General features: G+C 34.4%; 1 protein-coding gene across 4 annotated transcripts in view; it reads right to left on the bottom strand.

Annotated features, from left to right (window-relative positions):
• ABCA5 (ATP binding cassette subfamily A member 5) overlaps nt 1-27,573 on the bottom strand; it is a 69,893-nt gene that overhangs the window by 19,353 nt on the left and 22,967 nt on the right. For all 4 annotated transcript variants that reach the window (XM_047707535.1, XM_047707533.1, XM_047707534.1 and 1 more), the window contains 14 exons: nt 26,012-26,180; nt 24,836-24,894; nt 18,224-18,334; nt 16,837-17,012; nt 16,177-16,296; nt 14,936-15,074; nt 13,848-13,938; nt 13,524-13,663; nt 12,264-12,383; nt 8,226-8,427; nt 5,854-6,023; nt 3,446-3,573; nt 2,878-3,015; nt 1,287-1,400 (listed from right to left, as the gene is read on the bottom strand). In XM_047707535.1, coding sequence (XP_047563491.1) covers nt 1,287-1,400; nt 2,878-3,015; nt 3,446-3,573; nt 5,854-6,023; nt 8,226-8,427; nt 12,264-12,383; nt 13,524-13,663; nt 13,848-13,938; nt 14,936-15,074; nt 16,177-16,296; nt 16,837-17,012; nt 18,224-18,334; nt 24,836-24,894; nt 26,012-26,180 — 1,877 coding nt within the window. The remainder of the gene's footprint in view (nt 1-1,286; nt 1,401-2,877; nt 3,016-3,445; nt 3,574-5,853; nt 6,024-8,225; nt 8,428-12,263; nt 12,384-13,523; nt 13,664-13,847; nt 13,939-14,935; nt 15,075-16,176; nt 16,297-16,836; nt 17,013-18,223; nt 18,335-24,835; nt 24,895-26,011; nt 26,181-27,573) is intronic.

Here is a 27,573-nt window from a genome sequence, read left to right as displayed (position 1 = left end):
TCTATCCTGACTGTATCAATGTCAATATCCTGGGATTTTACTATTATACCACAATTTTATAAGCTATTATTGAGGTGAAGTGAGTAGGATACAGAGGATTTCACTGTATTGTTTCTTAACACCTAATATGAATCTACAATTATCTCTAAATAAAAATTTGAATTAAAAACATTTAAGTTGAAACAAAAGAGAAAAATGCAATTGTCTAGTAAGTTTTACTGTGAGTTGTGGGTGTTATGGGTATTTCTTAATTTTCTTACGCTTTCCTACATTTTTTTTGAAAATTTTATTTATTTATTTGAGAGAGAGCAAGTGCACGAGTGGGGGTGGGGAGGGGCAGAGGCAGAGGGAGAAGGAGACTCCCTGCTCAGCAGGGAGTGCTACCCGGGGCTTGATTCCAGGACCCTGAGATCATAACCTGAGCTGAAGGCAGATGCTTAACTGACTAAGCCACCCAGGCGCCCCTTTCCTACATTTTCTAAATTAGAACAATGAATATATATATTTATAACAGAAAAAATGAATATATTTTTAAAATACCTCCTGAGACTCATGTATCACTTTCCACTAGAGAAAATTATTAAAATATATAATTGTCTGCTCTGAGACTTCATGATTTGTCACATAGGTAAATTAATTTAGACTATCTGCTTACACTGAACTAAGAAGACATACAGAGAATGAGAATTTTGATTAGAGGAGTAAGAGAGGGACAACGTCGGCAGGGTAGGAGAGTGGAAGGCTTTGAATAGTCAAGAGACCTTGCAAGAGCATCATGTGCCTGAGAACAGAAGAGAAAGGAGCAGAAAAGAAAGTGAAGGATACTGAACAACTCTGTACACACAGCTATTTGTCCTGGGCTCTGATGGTCACAATCATTATCTACCTGCCTTTTCATTTCGCAAAAATTAAGTATCTTGTACATTCAACACATTCCATTAAGGGTTAAGGGAGAGAGAAAAATTAGTGTACCTATTAAGAATATAAGGATCCACTACTTAAACAGGATGAGACAACATCAGCACATGATATGACCACTCCCATCCCCACTTCCTGACCTATAAATAAAGTCGGTAACATAAAACTTACATCACAGTGTTGTAAAGATTAAAGGATGTAACTTTTGAAGCATGTGACAGGGACTCAAGTAATAAATGATAGTTATTGTTATTACTAAATTAATTGTTTATTCTCTATTTACTTACTCCTAAAATATGTCTTGCACTCATGCAAAGCAGGTAATTGTTTTGTATAAACATTACCTGTAATTTTAACTCAATCATTACCTTATGATTCTCTGCATTTTCCATGGCAAAGTAAGGCGGCATTGCAGTAACAATGATTCCCAGAAGAGCTGCTTGAAAATACAGCTCAATTTTAAAAACTATATCTGTAATTTCCTGAAAGACAATCACAGAGTAAGAAATGAAACTGAGAATCACTTGATATCATCTTAGTACTTTCTCAATAAAAGACTATCAAAACCTCTGAAGAAACACATTAGGATATCTATTCTAGGCATACAGTCTGTATGAAAAAACAGGTGGCAGAGTTAACAGGCAGTGAGTTACAGGACCAGCTCTGCCACTTAATAAGTAGCTACACAATCCTGAGCAGATCATCATATTTCCTTTTCTTATCTACAACATAGAATAATAGGACATTTAAATTAAGCTTTGCCATTTAATTAAAAATAATAATGTACATGAAAAAGCAGGTAACATGTCCACCAGTAGTCCTATGCAATGAACAGGACCATGTCAGATTGATACATTTGTTGGTTGCTGGGACTGTGAGCCATTGGATCTTGGGGCCCTATTCCCTTTTGAAAAAGCTGTACTTTGGAACAAGCTCAGTCTCCTATGGGAACAGGAGTTTCTTCTCCCTGGCAGGGGGGCGCTATAACTCCCACAGACCTCAACGGTCCCTAGCTGCCCCAAAGACTCAAGTACAGAAGGAAACTTCCAGAAAACTAAACAGCTGGTGCTCCAAATACAAACTACCCAGAACCAAGTGCATTGTATTACCGCTGCCCTCAACAGGTGCAAGGGTCTTTTGGAAGGTGGGAGAGATAATGAAATCTAGAACTGATGTAGTGATGGATGCAGAACTCTATGAACATAATAAAAACCATTCGATTGAAACGAGTTAATGGCGTATGAAGTAGATCTCAAAAAAACTGTTAAAAAAGTACAGCAACAGAAAGTAAAAAATGCTATTACAGAAAAATATTTGTCCATTTATTTTTATTTTATTTTTTTTCATATTTTAATTTTTTATTTTTTCAGCATAACAGTATTCATTATTTTTGCACCACACCCAGTGCTCCATGCAATCCGTGCCCTCTACAATACCCACCACCTGGTGCCCCCAACCTCCCACCCCCCACCCCTTCAAAATTCTCAGATCGTTTTTTAGAGTTCCATTTATTTTTCATATATGAAAAACAAAACATAAGGGTGAGAGAAAAATGTTGATAATTTTTCTGAAGACTTATTTTCACATTTATAATCCAATAGTCCTATCTAGAGGAAGAATGACTGTATGAGCAACTTCTCAACTTTCTTTCAATACCCCAGTAAGAGATCTTATATAAATAATATTTTTAAATTATCTTAATTTTTCTTGTATGATTAATACAAAAAATACTTATGCTTTATAAAAATATCAGTACCAAGAGAGAACTTCCTTGATCCTGAAGCAAACTAATACTGGGCACTCCTAAACCCAGATGTAAAGCATCCTCAACTCAAGTTTTAGTAAGACTAAAGACATCTACAGATTTCCTTTGTATTAGGTCTTAGCTTTTATTACACACATGTGTACATACACACTTTTTTCTTTTTTTTACACACACACTTTTTAAAGTTTGCTTACTTGAAAGAATGGGGTATTCCAGACCTGGATGCTTTCAGTCACATTTAAATGATAAAGATAATAATTACTGATAATATTCATCAATACAGGTAAAGAACAAACCATAGTACTGTTGAAAACAGCTGTAAAAACATAGTCCTATGATTTAAAAAAAAAAAAAAAGAGAGAGAGTGTTATTACATACCATATATAAATACATTGCTACTATGTACTAAGCTTTTCTCCCAGACTAAGGGAATCTTCACTAACTAAAAATTGATTGAACAAATTATAGAAATAATATTCAATAGATAAAGATAGATGGATAAACATAACCTGGTGTGGAGTCTATAAATATTTTGGTATTTTAAGCAAAAATAGAACACAAAGATTAAATTAAATTTCTTACAGTTTTTTATTTTTGTCATCCACTAAGTCATAAAATACATTATAAACGCTAGAAAAGTCCAAAAGCAAATTCTAATTTCCAACTAATGAGGTCAATTCAGCAAATGATTAACTTTAGAGAAAATATCTTAATGTTCTATTAACTTTCCAATAGGTATTCACTCACATTTGTTACTCTTACCTTTTCAGAATACATCACATTTAAAGCTGCACTATGGGGAGCAGCAGACACATAGTCACTGTCATTAAACATTGTCACCATTATGTTCTGGCTTGTGAAAAAGCTCGTAAGATCACTGATATCAGAGTCTGGTATGAGAAAATAAGCAAATAATGAAGAATCAGTTTAAATAAGAAACAGACCCAGACTTTTAATAACATTGGGAAGAACTTTGTTTAAAAAAGATTATCTTTGTTAGACAAGACATCAGTGAGAACACTGCCAGTGGAGGCGGTCAGCCTGGATTCAAATCCAAGTCAATACATACAGGCTTTAAAAACAGAACCTGGCACAGTAATTGTACAAATGCTGGCTTCTGCTGCTGCTACGATTGTTACACTGAAAGTTTACCTATAATACTCACAGGAAATTTAACTAAATTGTGAGAATAAAAAATCTGACAACTTTATGGAATAAGAGAACCTGCTAGGCTCGGAAAGGTAGAAACAGGCAGGATGTGAAGTCAGGTAACATCACTCCTTAGAGGGTTTCTGTGTGCTTGGAACAGACAAATTTTATCAATGTCAATTGCCTCAACTGCCTTAAAATATTAAACCACATAATCAGGTCTCCATCTACATTCCTTAAATTGCCTGGAGCCAATGGAAAGATGATGGATCCTGTCTTAGGTTTAAGTCTATACCAATAAGTCTGATGAATGGAAACTGCTCCCCTTCCATCTTCACAAAAGCCAGAAAGAATAAATGTGACTTTGAGAGAAATCAAAACCAAGCAAAGGAAACCACTATCAGTAATTAAAAATAGTATAGCAGGTAGATCAGACTCCGTAGCAAACCTGAGTGTCAGAGGGAATGGTGCTTTTAGGGCTCTCGCTGGAGCTTTTTAGATCCTACATTTACTCCTTATCTAGTACCTCAAATGACCTCTTTTCTCTAGTTTGCCACAGAAGAGAGCTACATTGTAACTGAAGGAACTATATCACCCTTGATACAAAAAGCTTTCCAAGGAGAATCAGATACAATCAATATAGACATACAGAGGCCAGTAATTTCCAAAGGAAACATGGCTTTATTTAGGACCAAAAAGGCCTAGGAAGATATAGGGTACATAAGTAAGCAATTCTAGAAATACTAAAAAATAACAAAAGGGACAAAACTTTGAAAATATTAGTATTTCTGCAGATCAGTGAGAGTGAACTCAAACCAAAATGATTTCAGATACATATACAATTTCCCAAACACACAAAAAATGCCCCTATAAAAGTATAAAGCTTTACGTAGCACTGTATTTTAACAACATGAAAAGTGTATTAAAATCAAAACAAAAATTCTAATCAAAGAAATACATTATAAAGCCTCAATTTTCTATTCAAGAGTAGTTTTCTATCATGAAATATATTCTTTCTCCAAAAGAATAAAGATTATATAATAAACTAAGAGTCACATTTTAAAAGTGAATGATTTTAAGAGTAATTTATAATCATCCCTAACTATGATTATTATCTAACACTGGTCAAAACTCTTCAGTTAATAGTGAATCATAAAGGAAAGATACTAGAATATGTGTAAGTGTTGGAAAATACTAAACCCTGAAGATTTTGTGAGTTATATAAATGATTATATTAAATGCAATTTTCTAACCTATTTCAGCAAGACAAGCAAATAAAATTGCCTCTGTTCTTCTGTAAATCTGCCAGAGTTAGCTAACTTTGATTTACTCTTCAAGAACCTTAGGACTATATCTATGCAGATGACAGATTTTGTAGGAACAACTATTCAAAATTCTGTATTAGGTTTTTTTATTTTTGAAAAGCAGAAACCGATGTCAGTTTTTTTTTTTAACTTGTTCTGAGCCTTGCTCAAGACCATGGTTCTTAATTTTTTTTCATATTTGACAACTACGTAATTAAAATAAGCAACAGCAAAATCAAAAATATTCATTACCAATTCAATATATTTGATTATATTAATATCTAATGAGTTTTTCTTAATTCTTATTTTTTACAGTCCTTGAAAAATTATTTAAACATTTCTATTGAGATATATAACTGCATAAATATTATATACTGTAACTCTTTCTAAAGGTGTTTCAACTTCCGAAGTTTATTTTGCTTATAATAAACTTTAATATGAAACACACAACTCAGAATATGTTGCTACCATTAAAAAAACGGAATCTTAACATCATAAATAGTACAATGTTACTTTTAAAAATTATAATCTACACTTAACCAAAATTTCATTTCTGTAATATTACTCAGCATCAGTAAATAGTTTTTAAAAACTTAAATTTGTATACACAAACCATGACTTTACCTTGGATCTATTTCTAAAATCCCAACCTCTAACCTATATCCCAGACCCCATGCCCCAACCAACACACATTCACAGACCTTCACACACTCTCACCAGTAGAATTTTGAAGAAGCAGACTTGTTTTGTATTTATGAGGTTTATCTCCAGTTTTTAGGAAATATAAGTCTGGAACAAGTTTGATGGGAACCACAGCATTTTTAAAAGAGTGGTGCACCAAAAACATAAAAATCTGAACTGCAAAAAAAATTAAAAGCAGAAGCAACCTGAAAGGAAAAAAATAAAACAGCACAGGGTACATTAATATGTAAATCTATTTTTAAAAATCCTCCTTCAAATAACAGTTAAAAGTACACATGTTAAAAAAGAGAGAGAGAGAGACAGAGAGAGTGAGAAAAGAAAAACCTGAAAAAAATAGTGTTCGGGAATAGAATTTCTATTCTCCAAAATGATCTCATGACACAACTGGACAGAAAGCCAGTACTCAATGACAAAATTAAAACTTATGAAACTAAGATCAAGTCATCCTGAAACTTTTATGGGTATATAAACTTGTACTTATAGCTTTTTAAGAACCAAACATTGTGCCACATTTACACATCCACTGTCCTGAGGGAACTTTTATTTCCGGCCCTATGTCTTAACTATTTACTCTCCTATAGAAAAGATATAATACAAATATATATAAGATACAGAGAAGGAAACAAAAATACAGGGAGCCTTTCTTTTGTTTTTAAATATAGTGAAACTTTGAATGACTGATATCTTTGAAATGTCATCCATACCATACTAATTTCCATTGTTCCTCTAGAGAGAGGCAAAGCAAAACATACTATGGTCAGTTATAAGGATCATTATTTGTTATTTGTCAAGTACATAATTCTATTACCTATTCAAAATGCCCTTCTGTCTTGTCCTACAAAATATTTGCTACATTTTATATAATAGGTATCATAGCAAGTGGGCAGAGAGAGCTTAGATTATCAGTTTAGCATTTTATAATTTTCAGAAACCCTCTAATTTTAAAAAAATAATTCTTATAAATTGCTGTAAGTATACCTGAATCAGCATTTCCAAAAGCATACTGCATTAAATCCTATCAGTTAATAGGTGTTTTACGTTAAAAAATTCATGATTAAACAGTATTTGGAAACTCTGGATTTAACAAAATTGAAGCAATTTCTTTACCATAGAACCTCTCATGTGTTTTCATATGCTAATAAACAAGTCTTTAAGACAGGAAATACAGGATACAGTATTTCCTAAATGCACAGATGGTCAAATGCATATTTGGAATACTTTTTTTGTTAGGAATTGAATATTTGTGTCATCCTCCCCCCAAATACATACTCTGAAGCCCTAATCCCCAGTGTGATAGTATTAGGAATAAGGCTCTTGGGAGGTAATCAGGATTAGATGAGGTCATGGGCATTGGGCCCTTAAGATAGGAATAGTGCCCTTCTAAGAGACATCAGAGAGCTTGCTCTCTGTCTCCTGTGCATCAACAAAGAAAGTCATATGAGCACACAGCAAGATAATGGCCCATCTCTGCAAGCCAGAAAGAGTGCTCTTAGGACCAATTTTGTACCCTACTCTGATTTCCACTCTCTAAAACCATGATAAAATAAATTTCGTTGTTCAAGCAACCGAGTCTATGTTATTTTGTTATCACAGTCTGAACTAAGACTTTTATTGTTTTTCAGGGAATATTTTAGGAGAGTAATGTTCAATAAACTGAAACATGTTGATTTAAGTAAATATTTTTCTTTTAGTAATGCTGAGACTGGAATATATAAGACAGTTGACTGACATTTCTTTGATACTGACTAACCTAGGGCAAAAAAAATGAATTCAGCATATCTTAAGCACATAACAATATTCTCGCTTATTAAATTTTTTTCTACTGCTGTTTTGGATCAAACAAGATCAGAGTGTGTTATGAAAATAATTAATGTTATGTCCCAAAAAATGAAAGTCTAGCACCCATGGAACCTGAAAGAGGTAAAGCAAAGTTGAAAAGATATCATTTTGATCCCAGTTCTACAAGCTATAAAGCCTTCTTTATATTTCCATTTCTTTAACCAAATACACAGAGATAAAACTTACTCTTCCTGCTGTTTACAAAAGCGGTTATACATAATAGTAATACATACAAAACAATTGCGTAAAATATAATTGCAAAATAAAATTTAGTGGCAATAATTCAAAAATTACACAATTAAAGAATATTATGACAGTCCCTCATTTAGATAAGACAAAAAATGCTAGTTTAAAAGAGTGAAAGCTCTAGTGGTATTCAAAGAAATCCCTAAATGCGTAATTCTTTTCTCTGACATTGTGAAGTTATAGTCTTAATCTTACAAAACTACATAGATTTACATACGTCTACATTTTAAAAAATTAAGATGACAAATTGAATTTGTAGCCTTAAAAAACAACTCATCAGTCAGGAAAGTGATCATACTTACACTGATCTTACTGATTTACTTTCCCTTTTCAAGGTAAGCAAATGAAACTTTGCTATTGTATACACCTGTTGTTTCCAAAGGCTCATGGTGCTCACAAGAGAAGCCTTGGTTTCAGAAAGAATAAGTAAGCTCTGCTCCATTTCATCAAATGATTTTGAATCCATTTCTTCCTCTGGTGGCTGCTGAGTAAATACACTATAATCTATTTGCCAAAACAAAATAAAGACAGAAAATTATGGGATATTCCTTAAAAGAATGAAAATCTTCCCGAGGCATATAAATTTTAAAGAAGCACACATCTGGTAGTGAGGTAGGACAAACAGAACTTTCATATACTTTGGCAATATTCTTAAAACTGAACACATGCATACCTTATGACCCAGAAAATTCCCCACTAAGTATAAATGAAAGGAAGATACATACATAGGTCCACCAAAACACATATACAAGAAAATTCTTAGCTAGTGACCTGTCAAGAATAGCCATTAACTGGGGCACCTGGGTGGCTCGGTGGGTTAAAGCCTCTGCCGTCGGCTCAGGTCATGATCCCAGGGTCCTGGGATCGAGCCACACATCGGGCTCTCTGCTCAGCAGGGAGCCTGCTTTCTCTCTCTCTCTGCCTGCCTCTCTGCCTACTTGTGATCTCTGTCTGTCAGATAAAGAAATAAAATCTTAAAAAAAAAAAAAAAAGAATAGCCATTAACTAGGAAGAATCCAAATGCCTACCAACAGGTGAACACATAAGTAGTGAAATAATCCTGTAAGAGAATAGTTTAAAACAATGAAACTGAATAAAGTACTATACAACCACAGTAAGTTTAAACCCTACAAACATATATTAGGTAAAGGAAACGAGACATTAAAGACATAGTATATGATTTTTTAAAAGATTTTATTTATTTATTTGACAAAGAGAGGTTGAGAGAGAGCAAGAGTGGGGAGGAGGGGGAGAGGGAGAATATATATGCTGAACTTGGAGCCCAAGCGGGGTTCCATCCCAGGACCCTGGGATCATAACCTGACCTGAAGGCAGATGTGTAACCAACTAAGCCATCCAGGTGCCCCCATGCTATATGATTTATTCCATGAGACCAAACACAGATAAAATTAATCAATGAGAAGAGGAAAAAGGACAGGTTATTTTTATAGGTGATTCGATTTTTAAAAAATGAAAAATAATGAAGAGATGAAAATTGGTTTCAGTATGAGGAGAGCCACAAAGAAGGACTTCTCTGACTTATGTTAAATTTAAAAAATTGAGTAAACACTAAAAATTTAAGAGTGGAATAGAACAATGCATAAAATAATAATGAACCACAGCCTGGTTATCCTGGGACCTTAGCAACTCAACTGTTTAGATGAATGACTTATTTCGTAAGATGAACCAATCTAAACCCTCTCTTCCCCTGATACAATGGACTAAACCAAACTAAATATTAGGGCTAAAATATTGTATATCACAATCACGATATTCAGTGAGCACCAATCTACCTTCTACGGAATTTGATATTTTTAACCTTTGAAAAATAAAACATTTAAAATCAGCCAACTGAAAGCAAGCCGATGTTAGAGGTATATTTATTCTGCATGGTGGACTTAAAGATATACAAAATAAAGCCAGTAATACCTACACTGCACATAGCCTTCTCATCTTTATCCCACCATCCAACTCTACAGACTACTCATTAAATACCTCAAAGTTTTAGCATCACAGATATAAGCATCTTCTCCATCTAATTCTCTTTCATCACCTGAAGTACTATAAACATACTCACTGATAATGTGTCCTACATTCTAACCCCTAATTTCCTCTATTTCTCCCATTTCCTCACCTTTATTTCAATTTCATCAAACTGAACACATGTCCAAATCTGACATCTTGTTCTCTCTCCAATTATGTAAGATCTAAAACTTTTAGTTGAACTTTCTCTGACTACAGTCTGATATCACAACCTTATTATTAGCCTGACTTTTGTCCTTTCTCCATGTTCAAGAGAAACCTCCTATTTCCTTCACCCTCCTGCCCCACTACCACCACCACCACCTAGCTAACTTTCAATCGTAAAAAAGTATCCTCAATTTGCATTCTCACCTTAAACCTCACAGAACTCTAACCTTTACCACACCACTGAAATGGCTACTGTCAAAGTCACCACTGACTTCCATACTACCAAAGCCCTTACCGTCTTCTCTGTTACCAAAACCATCTTTTTTGTTCTTATCTTATTCTTCACAGCAATCAGCAAATAAGTGATCATCACTTCCTCTTTCCTAAAATGTTGTTTTCTCTGGGTTTTTACATCTCCTTTTGCAAAGACAGAAAATGCAATGATGGGTACTTCTTTCTGGCCCCTCACTACTCAAACTCAGGGCTTGCCTGTCCACTCTTTATCTGTACTGTTTCCGAGTGATTTCATCCAAACCCACGGCACCATCTATCTCTGAGTAATTTCAGAACTTAAATCGTCAACCCTAACATCTCCACTCAGCTCCAAATGTGTTAATCCAACTGCCCACATTGTACACCTCCACTTAGAGGTCCAACAAGCATCTCAAACAATATACCCAAAATTTGTGCCGGGATTCCTCCTTTCCACAAACTTTTCCTCCCCCACTCTTAGAAAATGCCATTCCCAGTTCTCAAGCAAAAAGCTTAGGAATTTTTTTTTTTTTAAGATTTTATTTATTTATTTTTGACAGAGAGAGAGAGAAAGAGATAGCTAGAGAGGGAACACAAGCAGGAGGAGTGGGAGAGAAGCAGGCTTCCCACTCAGCAGGGAGCCCAATGCAGGCTCAATCCCAGGACCCCAGGATCACGAACTGAGCCGAAGGCAGACACTCAATGACTGAGCCACCCAGGCGCCCCCTTAGGAATTATTCTTGAGTCCTCCCTTTCCGCAACAACTGACAATCCACCAGCAAGTCATCACCAGTACCAGGGATATAACCCTATTCTGTTTCCCTATTTTCACAACCACCCTAGCTCAAGCCAAGATTAAGTGTAATAGTTTCCTAATGGTCCTCCTGCTTCCACTTCTTTTACAATCTTCTCATCATTTAACAATCAGAATGCATTTTTAATTTATTATTAGTTAATTAATTAATTTTTTTAAGGAGGGGGGAGAGGCAAAGGAAAAGGGAGAAAGAGAATCTTAAGCAGCCTCTACATCCAGTGCAGAGCCAGACAAGGGGCTCAATCTCATGACCCTGAGATCATGACCTGAGCTGCAATAAGAGGCAGACGTTTAACAAACTGAGCCACCCAGGCGCCCCAGAATGCATTTTTTAAACATGCAAATCAGATCATGTTACTCTTTTGCTTAGATCTCTCAATAGCTTCACACTGCACTAAGGAAAAAAAACAGATTCTTTTCCAGATATTCAGACTAGACATGATCTGGCCCCTGGCCCTCCCCTCTAATCTCTCTTTGGCTCTTTAAACTCAATCCACAGTGGTCTGTTCTCTGTCATCAAACACATCCAACTCATTCCTTAATTGACAGTTTGCAGGAGCACCCGGGTGGTTCAGTTAGTTAAGCATCTGCCTTTGGGTCAGATCATGATCCTGGGGTGCTGGGATCAGGGCTCACATCGGGCTTCCTACTCAGTGGGGAGCCTGCTTCTCCCTTTCCCTCTGCCTGCTGCTCCCCCTTGTGCACACAACTCTCTCTCTGTCAAATAAATAAATAAAATCTTTAAAAAAAAAAAAAAAGTTTGCAGTAGCACTTCCCTTTATCTGAAAAGCTTTGAAACAAAATCCTCCCATATTTAGATTTTTCTTGCCATCCAAGTCTTCGTTTATCATCTCAACACAGTCCTCCCTAAAGATGCAATCTAAGTTACCTGCCTCCCAAGAGCGCCCCATTGTTTCCTTCATAACTCCTACTGCTGTCAGTAAATATCTCAACTACTTATTTACCTGTTTCCATCTACTGTTTCTTCCTCTAAAAACATATTTCACATGTTTATGTAATTATTCATCTCGCTTACCATCTCTCTGGTTAATTGCCCAAGATTTCTTGTTAGTTTCGTTTTTACCTGCTTGGTCAATTTCTGCTTCAACTTCCAGCTTTAAGAACACATCTTCCAAAGTCGTCATTGAAACACCGTAAGAAATTACACCCAAATTTGAATGAGTGTCTAGAGCAGAAAATAAACCTAAAAGAAAAAAAAAAAAAAAGAAAGAATGTTGTGTTGTTAAGCATATCATCATGAATTTCTCTAAAATACTCTTTTGAAATGGGATAGGACTGGGGCGCCTGGGTGGCTCAGTGGGTTAAGCCACTGCCTTCGGCTCAGGTCATGATCCCAGGGTCCTGGGATCGAGTCCCGCATCGCGCTCTCTGCTCAGCAGGGAGCCTGCTTCCCTCTCTCTCTGCCTGCCTCTGTCTGCTGTGATCTCTGTCTGTCAAATAAATAAATAAAATCTTTAAAAAAATAAAAATAAAAATAAAAAAATAAAAAAATAAAATGGGATAGGACTAAATTTACTCTGCTACCACACTAGTTCTCAAACATTTTGGTCTCAAAACCCCATTAACATTCCTAAAAATTGCTAAGGACCCTAAGGAATGTTTGCTTATAGAGATATATCTAATAGATATTTATCATATTATAAATTAAACCTAAGAAGCATTTTTACAGACAGAATGATAGGCAAGGTACATTAAAGTTGGCTTATGTAGTTCACTCTAGTTAATGAAGGATTCTTTTTTTCCCCTAGGAAAAAAACCAATTAAATTAAATAGAAAATCTCTATCTAAATGAGATAAGTGTTATGGGAATTCCACGTAACATATCTGCATCAATAATATCCTTTCGGTTATTGAGAGATTCCCTGAATAGATAAGGAGACTAAGTATGAGCTCCTCGTTACAAAGCAGAAAAATAATGCCAGAATTAAAATAATTCAAGGGTTTACCATATTATTATGTCCTTCATTATGGAATCATGAAACGAGAAAAGAACTTGAGAACATATACAAACAACTGTGTGTGTGTGTGTACATATTCCCAGAAGGCTTCTGAGCAAATGGAGCAATCTTTCTTGACAACAAAGCAAATACCTTTACTTAACATATTAGTTTCCTGCATAGGGTTTGTAAAAAATGGGGGGTGGGGAACACATTAGCTTGTAGTTTCTGATTTTTCAAAAGTAAAGTAAAGTAGAAATGTAAGAGTAAAGTAAAGCCACCTGGGAACATGTAAATATTACACAAAAATAGACAACAAAGTAAATCAAGAAAACCTATTCCTAATGCAAGAATCGGTTCAACAATCAGGAAACTGAAAATAATACCTGCAAATTTGTCCATGTCCTTAAAAGGCAGACTATATACAAGTTGTTGGTCATTCTGTTGTAATAAGGTAGCTCCAGGAATATGTTGTTTAACCAGGGAAGAAAGAGATTCAGTGGCACAGTATCGGTCTATGTACATGCTAGAGAAAACCAAAAGTCATTGTTTTTTAAATAATTAATGAACAACCAAAAGTAAATTCTAAATGCTGGAAGTAAAGTTAGTGCCATAAAAATTGGCCAAAGTACATTATAGCAAATCTGAAATATAGTATCAGTAGATCAAGAATACTATAAAGAATAAAGTCAATCAAGAATGAATGATACCTTAGGCGGTAGCCAATCCCCCATTTACTTTTGAGAAAAATTGAAGAACCAACACATTTCAACATTCCTTGTGATATGACAGCTTTCCTATCTGTAAACAGAAATTTACATTTCAATTTTTAGGTTAGTAACAGCATCCGCATTTCAAAGTTTTTAAGTCAGTTGGCATTTGTATTTTGTGAACTACCATGTAAGACACCAATATCATCATTAAATACTTACAACTTTATTAGAAAGAAACCAGATTATCACTTCCTGGTTTTTAAATGAGAACACTGAAGCAATAAGAAAACATCATTTGGCCACATTTCACATAGCTATTAAGTGTAAACCCAGACATTGTACCCACACAGGTCCAACTCTGGAGTCTATTTCCTTAATACTGTTCCAAATATCTCAGACTCTTCCTAAAAGGCTCCTTATTACAAGCATGTTCACAATTTTCTTTATAATCAAATGTAAAAACAACAAAAAGCAACCAAAAAAAAAGTCAGTCTGTTGGGTTTCCAAAATACATAAAAATAAAAAACAAAGAAAACAAAGATACTACTGAAAAAATGAATCTACTATGTAGATTGTACTGAACATTTGCTTCCTTCTGGAAGGTGGAGTTTTCATACATGGTAGTCAGGAGGTGCCTCTATGACCAGCACCTTGGGCACAGAGTCTCTAATGAGCTTTCCTGGTAGACAACATTTCACATATGTTGTTAACAACTCCTTGCTAGAGAAATTAAGCATATTCTGTGTGACTCTATTGGGAGCAGATTTTTGGACGTTTGTGTCTGGTTTCCTCCATGTCCCATAAGCCTTTTTCATTTTGCTGATTTTGCTTTGCATCCTTTCAGTCTTGTGGTAAGAACCTGTAAGTACAACTAAATGCCGAGTCCTATTACTTCTCCTAGCAAATTGCTGAATCTGAGATGGTCTGTAGGACTCCCAAACACAAAAATAGGTGATTTTTAAAAAGTTTAAAACACACAGCTGTGAAAATCACAGTTTCTTTATTCCTCAGGATTTAGTATGTCTCTGTCCATCTCCTATTTGGCCCCATGACCTTATCTTTCAAAAATAAAGTTAAAATCTCACCAGCAAGAATATCAGCTTCATCCATGAAATGAGTACTAAATACTGTTACCCGATTAGATTTTCCATATTTCAGAAGATTCCAAACAATATGACGAGAACAGGGGTCCATTCCAGCTGTTGGTTCATCCAGCAATAATATCTACATGAAAAAGAGCAGGGAATGGCAGAGAATCCTCAAAAAATATAAAATACATAAAATTTCTGGACACTGGGAAACTTTCCCATTTCTAATTATTATTTCTAACAAGAAGTATACTAAATCTGGGCTTTTTATTCTTATATGAGCTAACATAAATTTTTTAAACTGTTTGGCAAGTGAGTATTTTCCTTGTTTCAATTTTAAAAGACTAATACCAGCAACACATAAGACATAAATGCAATAATAATCAGATACATAAACTAAAAAATAAAACACTGATGGGGGTTGAGAGAAAGATAAATTAACATAAAGCCAGGGGCATCTGCGTGGCTCAGTCATTAAGTGTCTGCCTTCGGCTCAGGTCATGATCCCAGGGTCCTGGGATGGAGCCCCCACATCGGGCTCTGTGGGGAGCCTGCTTCTCCCTCTTCCACCTCCCTGCTTGTATTCCCTCTTTCGCTGTCTCTCTCTGTCAAAAATAAATAAATAAAATCTTTAAAAGCAAAACAAAAAAACATAAAGCCAGAACCCAGAGTCATTCCAAGCTATAGCAGCAAGGAGAAATGTAGCAGGATGGCAGGCACCAAGAGGGCTCAGGCTGCAGCTTCCCAGCCCAATGCAAAGCACTGTAACAGATGGTTCTGTTTACACAGGACAGAGAAGAGCACAGAACAGGCACATACAAAATAAAATCAGCAGAACAGTGAAAAACTGAACTATCCTTTGGTTTTGTCTGTTTTTAAATTTTATTCTGAACTATTATAAACATATAGAAAACTAAAGAGAGAATTAGAACAATACCGTTAAAGCCACCAGTGAAATGCAACAAATGTCATTTTTTTAGGCCATATTTTCTGCAGATCTCTTTTTAAAGAAATAAAACATTGCAAATATAACTAAAATCCATCCTTCCATTACCCTTTCTAGAAGTAACCACTATCATAATTATGTTTTATCTTTGTAAGTCACATTTCAAACCTTATTACTACAAATCACACCCATAATAATGTATAGCATTTTATGTATACTGAAACTTTACATAATGTATTATTGTACATAAATACATATTATATTTGTGTATAATACATTAATATTTATTTACCTTTGGATTCCCAAGAACAGCAATTCCTAAAGACAGTTTTCTTTTTTGACCACCACTTAACTTTTTAGCTTGATTATCTTTGATAGCCTGCATGTCTAAATCCAGTAAAACCTTCTGCACCTATAAAGTGAGAACAATGTTATTTTTTAAATTATATAATTTACATAATTATCAATATTAATTTTTAAGTGTCCTGATTTTAATATCAACTAAAAAATGTTCTTTTAGTACAGACTAATTTTGACATGTACTCATATATAATTTTGAAATAATAGATATAAAGATTCCTGATTGATAGGTCTGTTTTACTTTTGTGACTTCCTAGGTAGTGGTGAAGGGATCAGTTGGAAAGCTCTATATGGTGGTGGGTGGGCGGGGGGATGGTGGTGGAGGAAAGGAGGCAGATATGAAAGGCAAGGAAAGTTTGGAAGAAAAAAAAAAAACTAAATTGAGAAGCTAGAATCCTCCAGATGAAACAAGGACAATTTTATATGTGCTAAAATATTTACTCCAAATTCCATCCAATTCTTTATAATAAATTTCTGTTTATTGGCTCAGAACAGGTTTTTATTTAGATTTTCATGCATTTTTTACAACAGTTATTACAAAAAATTAGTAATTCATAAGGAAAAAAGAAATATTTCTATATGAATGACATACCTCTTGTATTACATTATTGGCTGGTATTCCTTTGATTGAAGCCAAAATGGATAAGTTTTCTTCTACTGTCAAAACATCAAAATGTATATCTAACTGTGGACAAATGCCAATCATTTTTCTTGCTTCGAACATCTCATCTATTTCTGAGACTCTGTGTCCATATATAGATGCAAATCCTAAAAGCAAGATATATAAATTTATACTAACTATATTAAGTATTAAAAAGTTTATATGCCTTAATATACACTAATAATTTAGTTACTTGTAAGTAGTAAATATATAAGGTATGAGCTACAACAAACCCTCATTTCCATATGATTGGTGATCTTCTTCCACCTTATTTCCAACCTCATTTTCCTTCATTTTCAGGTGATATCACATAGTGAAAAGAACAAGGAATCAGAGCTTAACACTAAACATAATTGTGTACTAGTACGTTATTTACACTTATATTCCAGTAGCAATTTGCCTTCATTTCCAGGCATTATTCAATAGTGGAAAGAGGAAAGAAACTAAGAAGTTTCCCCTAACAAGTGTGTGGTCCTGAGAAAATCAATCTGAATTCCAGCTTTTCTCTTCTATAACCTAAATACCAATATATCCTACTTAAATTTAAGAACTATTAAACCAATATGATAATATATGGAGAATTATAACAAAATCATAAATTCCTATTAAATGTAAGCTATTACTACCATCACTAAAAAGTGACATAATTAGGGGTAAGCAACAAAACAAAACTAATTACAGAAGTTAAACTACATTTTAAGAAATGCAGTTTCAATACACGGAAATTCAGCCTTTCTTAAAGTACAGTATTTACTGTACTGCCACTCTATTAGGTTACTGTGGAAATACAGAGTTGCCATATTAAATTCTCACCTATGGGGCAATCACATACAACAATTATCTGTTACAGTATTGCTCTTATAATTCTATTTTAGGAGATGGTGTTGATATTTATCATTCTTTCCTTTTGAACTGTTGCTGCATATTTAGAAATCTATACCTACAATCTAAAATATCTATAGGCCTCATTTAATTCCCAATTAATCAGTGACTTATCCTTCTTTGAAAATGAAAAATACACACAAATATCTGATAAAATAGGTAACAAAATCAGATCCGTTTACTTTATTAAACATTTAAATCATTGTTATTTTCTACTGAAAAATGTGTAAAATAAAAAAATAATAAAACACATTTACAGACACTAAGGTTGGTCTCAATTCATTGAAAAAAATCAGCACATGTTTAGATAAATCAAGGATAAATAATAAATGACATATATTTATATAAGTCAAGGATAAATAATTATTTTGTGGTACCTTGGTTAATAACACTAATAAACCGAAGCAAGAGATTTTTTAAGTCGGAAAACTCTCACCATCAGAAGGCGGGCATAGTCCACAAAGAATATTCATCAATGTACTCTTTCCTGTTCCACTGTGGCCAAGTAATGCAGTAATCTGACCCTCATATATGTCAAATGACAAATCTAATTCAGAAAATAAGAAGACTCAAATGTGATTTTTATTTCTACTGAGCTACACAAAATAATACAAAATACTTGAATAATCTTGAAGTAATCAGTAAGTTTAGTGATAGACTTAAAGTTATTAGCATATTTAACAGCATAATACTTGAATACACAAAACATTGGGGAGGGTTTCTACAAACCCACTCTTGAGACTTTCTAAGATAATTAAATAAGGGACAAACAAAAATTTGTTCCCAAGGGTATTAACAAGGTTAAACATTGCAAAAACCTAGAAACTAACCAACAGAATGGGAATAGCTGAGTAAGTGCTTGAGAAATTCAATTTAAATAAAAGAAACATGGGGAACCCGGGTGGTTCGGTTGGTTGGGCATCTGACTCTTGATTTTGGCTCAGGTCATGATCTCAGGGTTGTAAGAGAGAGCCCCACATCCCGCTCTATACTCAGTGGGGAGCCTGCTTGAGATTTTCTCTCTCTCCCTCTGCCCCTCACCCACTTCTCACTCTCTCCTCTAAAGAAATGAAATAAATAAAATGAAGAAATATCACTAGATGGATGTGTCAAAGATTAAAGGACAAAAGAAAAGGATCTGAAATCCCAGCTTTAAATCACTGTAGATCCTGCTATTTTTGTTTGTTTTTGTTTTTTTTGTAGACCCTGCTTTGATGATGACTTGGGATTCTGAGTTATCCCTAGAGCCTCAGGCCAGAAGCAAAAATAAATCCTCTGGAAGAAGATCACATCATCCAGAGCATCAAATAATCTCTAGAATTCTCATATGCGATGCACAGCACTCAGTCAAAAACAACAAGATAGGAAATAGCAAGATCAAAACCCAACAGAAAAGGCAGTGGCAGAAACAGACCCAGAGGAGATTTAAATATTGACACCATAAGATTCTAAAACAACCGTGCTATCATGCTCTCAAGAGAATGTTGGCAAAGAACTAAAAACTATATAAAAGAACCAAGTGACAAGACAAAAACTGGAAAGAGTAAGTGAAAAATATTTCCATATGTATTTAATCAGGTTAGGCGGAACTACAGAAAATTAGTAAATGACAAGAAATGTCACAAGAAAATACCTAGATTAACACAGAGAGAGAGACAAAACAATAAAAAATTCAGAAAAGAGAATAAAAGGCAACTGGGATAAAATGAAAAGTCATAAACCTGTAATAATAAACCTAAAGGGAGAGAAAAGAGAAAACAGGACAGAAGCAATACTGAATTAAAGAAATGGCTGAGAATATTTTTAAACAGAAGAAAGACATCAAGCCAGAGAGACAAGAAGCATTTATAAACCCAAAGTGGAATAAATGTAAAACAAATAAACACCACCAAGGCAAGCGGTAGTAAAACTCTTGAAAACTAAAAAAAAAAAGATCTTTAAAAACAGCCAGGGTAAACATATATACCAACAACAAAGAAATAATAAAACTAACAGCTGTCTCTGCAGCCCAACAGCGGAAATAAGAAGACAATAGATTACATTTTAAACTGCTGAAAAAGAATAACCGTCAAACTAAAATTATGCATTTAGAGAAACAGCCTTCAAAACTAAAGGTGAAAGAAAGATATTTGCAAACAAAAACTGTGAAAATGTATCATCTGTAGACCTGCATTAAAAGAAAAAGCAAAAACATCCTTTTCATACACACAGAAAATTATCCTAGATAGAAGATCAGAAATGCAGGAAGTAACAATGATAAATGATGTGCTAAATATACAGGTAAATATAAATGGAACGGTCTTTTAAAAACAATGCTAATAATAACATTATCTCTGGTTTAAAATGTACAGAGAATTAAAATACATGAAAACAACAGCATATAAGTTGGACTAGGGATAATAGGGATAAGTAAGGTTAAAAGTAAGATCTGGACTTCCTATTCTTGCTTTACTATTCTACAAATACTATAAATAAGTAAAGCACTAATTTATAAGAATATATGTCAGAATATCAAGAGTAATTTCTAAAAAAAGGCATGTATAACTAAGAAGACAACAGAGGGAAAATGAGAAATGGCACAATAAAAAAATACTCAATTGCTTCCAGTTCAACTAGCCTACTGAAGGATGAGAGACCATAAAAAAAAGGCAAACTATGTCACCTACAGTCCACTAGACCAACCGGCCTATTAGCCAATTATGTGCCCAGATCACCATCCAATCCCAGATAATCCATGAACTGAATGAAGAACTGGAGATTACTTAGCCATAGTAAAATAATGGTTGCCTTCAGCCACTGAGCATTAGGATTAGAGCAGAAATAGGTAACGGATTCCATAACGAGAAGCTAGAGAAGTAGAATAAATTAAACCCAAAGAAAGTAGTAATAGAGAAATAACAAAGATAATGACACAGCTCAGTAAATGACACAGCTCAGTAAACTACAAAGCAAAGCAAATATATGATACAGAAAACTAACAAAATCAGGTGCACCTTGGTAGCTCAGTCATTTAATTGTCAGACTCCTGGTTTTGGCTCAGGGTTGTGATATCAAGCCCCATGATGGGCTCTGTGCTTAGTACAGAGTCTGTGTGGATTCTCTCCCTCTCCCCCTCTAGCCACCATTCATGTTCTCTCTCTCACTCGCTCCCTCTCACTTTCTCAAATAAATAATAACTAAAATCTTAAAAAAAAAGAAAAACTTCAAAGTCAAAAGTTGATTCCTTGAAAGATTAATAAAATTGACAAACCCACTGTAAAGCAAATGAAATAATCACAAATTACTAAATGAAGAGGGAACATCATTATAGACTCTACATGCATTAAAAAGATAAGAGATTATTATGAACAACCTGTAACAATCAATTTGGCAATTTAAATGAAATGAACAAATCCCCTGAAAATAACTCACCAAAACAGACACATGCTGAAAACTTATAAACTGATTCTAATGTATTTCCATGTAATTCTTTACATGAGAATGCAAAGTGCCCAAAATATAATATTTAAAGTTATCAAGACTAACTATAAAGCTACAATAGTTAAGGGGCGCCTGGGTGGCTCAGTGGGTTAAGCCTCTGCCTTCGGCTCAGGTCATGATCCCCGGGTCCTGGGATGGAGTTCCGCATCGGGCTCTCTGCTCAGCATGGAGCCTGCTTCCCTTCCTCTCTCTCTGCCTGCCTCTCTGCCTACTTGTGATCTCTGTCAAATAAATAAATAAAATCTTTAAAAAAAAAAAAAAAGCTACAATAGTTAAAACAGAACCAAGCATAGATAAATAGACCGGGGAACAAAAGAGTTCAGAAGTTAAACCACACATTTATAATCAATTGATTTCATTTTTTTTTTTTTTTTTTTTTTTAGGAGAGGGTGGTGGGCAGAGGGAGACAATCTAAAGCAGGCTCCACACCCAGAGCAGAGCCCAAAGCGGGGCTCAATCTTACAACTCAGAGTCACTTGATTTAATTTTTTAAAATAACACTACTGAGATATGGTTGACAAGAAATAAACTGTACCTATATCAAACAATCCTCTAAATCTTCTAAATTTGACATGTGTATATAACCATAAAAGCATTACCACTATCAAGATAATGAACCTATCTATCTCCACAAAAAGTGATACTTTAAATGTCTCCCCCTTTTGCCTGTTCTACCCACCTCCACCCATCTCCAGATAATCACTGATCTGCTTTTTTTCACTAAAGACTAGTTCTGCCTCTTCTATAATTTTATACAAATTTAATTATACACTATTTCTATTTTATTTCTGGCTTCTTTCACGTAACATTATTATTTTGAGATTCATCCATGTTATAGCATGTATTAAGATTTCATTCCTTTTTTTTTTTGCTGAATAGCATTCCCTTGTAAGGGTATACCACTGTTGGTTTGTGTATTCACCTACTGATAGGCATTTAGGTTGTTCTCAGTTTTTGTCTAATAAATAAGGTATGGTAAATATTCTTAAGTCTTTCTATAAAGTTATGTTCCTGGGCAAATACCTAAAAGTAAAATGGCTAGATCACATTATAGGTGTATATCTAACTTTTTCAAAGGCTGTCAAACTATTTTCCAAAATAGCTGTGCCACCTCATGTTCCCTCCAGCAGTGCATGAGTTCTAGATGCACATCTGCACCAACACTTGGTATGATTCAATTTTAATCATTCTACAGTGCTGTGTGGGGACAAATGGTAGCTACACTTGCAGTAAGCATAGCATAACATATAGAAAATAGTAATTTTAATCATTGTACTAAATATGTAGTGGTATCTTAACAGTTTTCATTTGCATTTCCCTAATAAGTAATAATGTTGGACATCTTTTCATGTGCTTATTTTCTATTCTTATATCTTCTTTGGCAAAGAGTCTATTCAAATATTCTACCCATTAATTGGGTTGTTTCCTTATTACCGAGTTTTGAGAAATCTTTATATATTCTGGATCGAAGTCTTTGATCAGATACATGATTTACAACTATTTCTCCCAGGTCTGTATTTTGTCTTTTCATTCCCTTACCAGGGTCTTACAAAGAACAGAAACTCTCTTTACTTTTTATAGTCCAGTTTATCAATTAGTTATTTTACAGTTTATATTTCTGATGCCGTATCTGAGAAATTTTCGTCGAACTCAAGGTTCTAAAGCATTTCTCCAATGTTTGCTCTTTTTGAGTTTTATTGTTTCAGGTTTTTTTTTTAATCATTTTTTTTATTTATTTTCAGCATAACAGTATTCATTGTTTTTGTACCACACCCAGTGCTCCTTTACAGTTAGGTGTATGACCCTTTTTTGGTTAGTTTTTTTATATGGTGCCCAGCACAGACCAATGCTCACTTTACCTAACTATTTCAACAGCAATTTGGTTACAAGTCCATCTTTTCTCTAGGAAGTTCTCTTTGTACCTCTCTGAAAATCAGCTATATGGGCCTGTTTCTGTGCTCTCTATTCTGTTTCACTGATCTATTTTTCTGTCATTTTATACCAAAATTACACTGCCTTGATAACTGGAACATTTATATGAAGTCTTGAAACAAGGTATTACGAGTTCTCCAACTTTGTTCTTTTTCAAAGGGGTTTTGAGTATTCAAGCTCATTTGCATTTTCATGTAAATTTTAGAGTCAGTTTGTCAAAATATATAAGAAAGAGTCTAATAGGATTTTTAATTATGTCTGACTGTACCTAAATTTGAGTAAAGTTGACATCTAACATTGAGTCTTCTCACCCGTGAACACGGTATCTCTCTCCACTTATTTACATATTAAAATTCTTTCAGCAATGTTTTTTTAGGGTACAGATCTGTTACATCTTTGTCAGATTTAACTACAGATACATTTTCTGATACTAAGATATACACTATTTTTAATTTTTTTAATAGTATATAGAAATATAATTGATTTTTCCATATTTATCTTATATCCTGTCACCCTTGCTAAATTCACTTTTTAGTTCCACTGACTTTTTTGTAAATCTACTCAGATTTCTTAAATGGACACTCATATCAACTACAAATAGTTTCCTTGCTTCCTTTCCAATTTGGATGCCTCCATAATACTGGTGAGCCATATTTTCTCAGCTGAAGGCCTACAGAGCAAAAACAGGTTTCCCTAAAAAGACAGAATTCTTCCTCAAGAGTGCAGCATAGATTTCCTAAGTCTCCAGCCTGACAGCCTATCCTATGAATTTTGGACTTAAGACTGCAAATTCAGCTCTTGCCTCAGTTTCCAAGCTGCCATTCTGCCCTACAGATTTCCGACCTGCAGGGTCCCACGATCATGTGAACCAATTTCGTAAAAATAACTTCTTCATTCCCTCCTTCCCCTATCCCTCCAGGTCACCTGCGCTCTGTATGTATGTGTTCCTGTGTCTGTGTGTGTATAAGTTCTATTCCCTCTGAAGAATCCTGACACATTTTTAAACATTCTACAAATCTCAGGATAGTTTCCACAGCAAGTAATTTTCAGACTCAAAACTTACGTAGTACTGTACTGACACTGAGAAACCCTGTGCTAGGTCAAAAGGGAAAAAAAATAACACATATGTACATGCATAATAATAAAACAAAAAAGGACATATTCTTGTTCAGATAGTTGAACACTGTTCTTTCTTTTTTCTGTGTGGTTTTTATTTTTTTTTTTTTTTTAAGATTTTAGTCATGAGAGAGAGAGCAAGTGAGCACAAGCAAAGGGATTGGAAGAGGGAGAGTGGAAAGTAGGCTGCCTGCCGAGCAGGGAGCCTGATGTGGGACTGGATCCTAGGACACTAGGATTACAACCTGGGTTGAAGGCAGATGCTTAACCAACTGAGCCACTCAGGCATCCCACTAGGTGAATATTTTTCATCTTTAATAGACAGTACTTTTTCCTTTTACCACTTTGATGCTGTTAATTTTATTATGAATATTAATCATAAATAAATGAAAGTAGCCCTAAAAGAAAGAGAAAATTGTGGTAAAGAAGTTTAAATTTCCCACAAACTAAAAAAAACTATGCAAATTATTTTCCGATTTGTACTTTACAATTATGGACTGAATAAAGAAAAGCTACTTACTTCTCAAAGCCTCCACATTTTCACCTTTCTTTCTGTATGTCTTCTGAATACCACTGATTCTGAAAAACACCATTTTCTACTTAAGTATTTAAAGCATAAGGATGTGTGTTTCCATACATAGTATTTTTATCAAAGCTGTCATATTTAATAGGAATTATAATAAAGTACCTTTCTACTAAAACAATAAACCTAAGAGAGCTGACAATAATTATAAAATCACTTTAAAGAAACCACAGAAGTATATACTCCTCTCCATTCTAAGTGTTATTCATTCATTTTTCTTAACAAGCCAACTTCTAAAAGTAAAGCACTTCGCTGAAGGAATTTATAGATTTCTTTTCATTTTTGATACTTTCCTATTTATAATTTATCAAATACTTGTTACATCAGTTAAGGGAGATTAAAAACCAAAAGCTATATTTCACATCAGCACACATTTCAAACTATCTGTAATGTGAAATCGTTCTCTCACTCTACTTTAAACGTCTGAAATCACTTTTTAAAGAATGAATTGTTTTGTTAACCAGTTCAAAAACTGCCCTTGAGAAAGCAGACCATTAGCCCACTTTTATATCCTAAGTATTTGGTTCTTCCTTGCTTTTATCTTTCTCAAATTTGAAAAACACTGTTTCTTCCATTTTTCTTTTTATTTCTTTTCTCTTTCTTTTTCCTATTATTTTTTAAATTTGGTTTTGATTCATCTAGCAAGGTACAGTAGTGAATTTCTTTGGTTCATAGAAATTTCTTTGGTTCATAATTACCTTGTAATACCCAAAGATCTATGAAATTAACAAAGGACAATATACAATGTAGCCTGAATAAAATTATAAAGTTAATATTTATTCTGTTTAAATCTACATAATGGAGCAAATCTGAAAACAGCTTAATTGTGAAATACTAGGTTTCATTACTTTTAAAAGTTTCCATTGAAACATAAAATCTCAAATCTAGCACGTTACTCTAAATGATTACAAAGAAAATAAGAACTTAAAAGAGAAGTAGCCCACATTAATACTGTGTTTTGAAAATCATGAGATCTGTACCAACTCTCTTAAGATATAATACTTACATACATTTTTTTAAAAACAGGATTTAAATGTAGCAGTTTCCATCAATACTTCTTTTTTTTTTTCATCAATACTTCTTATACCTAAATTGCCAATGATTAAATGATACCTTATGGCTTCTTTTCCCATAAATTCTGAAGAAACAGGCTCAACAATTTCACTAAAACTAATATTCCCATTAACATTGCCTTCTGATAACTCCTTATAATTTCTTTTGCTTTTTGACCAATATGATGGCTTTAGAAAATAAAAAGATGATCTCCGTAAGCCAAATTCCCCTGAAAAATAAAAAAACTTTATCATAACATATTATTTCTAAAAACCATGTTTTAAATCATAAAAGCAGTATGTGAAACACAAGACCTAGATCTAAAGTTTACATATACAGTATTAAATCATCATTGTGTGAGAAATGTTTTACTGACAAATAATTCTAGTCCATAAACAGTTTGAGATACTTACAGTGCATAAGAATATAAAGATGCGTGAAATGCATTTTCTATTCTAAAGGAACTTGTGTCTTTATGGGTACACTATAACAAGCGGCTAGAACACAATGCAGAACATGAAGCATGTCATGCATGGTACTAATAAGAGTTCAAAAGAGGAAAAGTTTATAACTAGATAGGGAACATATCCTGAAGGCTTAAATGTGTCTCTTCTTAGAGAGTCAATGAAAACAGCTAATATTTAATACTTAGAAAAGTGGATATAGTTCATGGAGAAGACTTTTTTTTTTTTTAAAGATTCTATTTATTTATTTGACAGAGAGATAGAGAGCACAAGTAGGCAGAGCCACACGCAGAGGGAGAGGGAGAAGCAGGCTCCCCACTGAGCAGGGAGCCCGATGCAGGGCTCGATCCCAGGATCCAGGGATCATGACCTGAGCTGAAGCAGCCACTTAACCAACTAAGCCACCCAGGTGCTCCATCATGGAGAAGCCTTTTTTAAATCAGGAGAGTAATGTAGCAACAGGAGAGGCACAGAAGACTTAGACATGGTAGACAGTAATGATTGCTCACACAGTATATATCCATTTTCACCTCTTTCCCCACAAAAACCGATACTTCCCATTTTTTAAAATATCCACTCCTCTTGTAGATGACCACACCTGATCTGATCCCAACTACAGAGAAGATCCTAACTGATCTAATCAGCATGTGGCACGCTCTGGTGACTGTTACTGCTCCAACCATAGGCATGTAACCAATTAGACAAAAGCAAAGGTTTTAGGTAGGTAGGGGAAAGATTCACTCTCCCTCTTCCCCTGGACATGAACAAAGAAGCATTCCACGGCACCCATGAAGAGAGCAAACGTGCCAGACTCAGATACAGGTGGCCAAAGCATGGAGAGAAAGGGTCCCTGCTGACACAGTTGAGCAAGACAACCAACTCGGAGTCTATCCTATCTCTCTGGACTTCCTTTTAAGTGAAACAGCCAATTTCCTTCTTGTTTAAGTCAACCAAAATGGTTTTCTAACTAAAAACAATCTAACTGATAGACTGAAGCTGTGTTTAAATAGGTAAATAGGATGAGTATAGAATACAGTGAGGAGGGAGAGAGTAAAAAGGGATTAAATATATAAAAGTATTATGAAGGACATTAATACATAAGGAGTTTCTATTTAATTCACTAGGATATGCCCAGCGAGGTGATTTCGGAGCAGATGA

This window comes from Lutra lutra, chromosome 16 (genome assembly GCF_902655055.1).
Source record: "Lutra lutra chromosome 16, mLutLut1.2, whole genome shotgun sequence".
NCBI lineage: Eukaryota > Metazoa > Chordata > Mammalia > Carnivora > Mustelidae > Lutra > Lutra lutra.
Note: the sequence above shows the minus strand (reverse complement) of the source record. Positions and strands in the feature narration are given on the sequence as shown.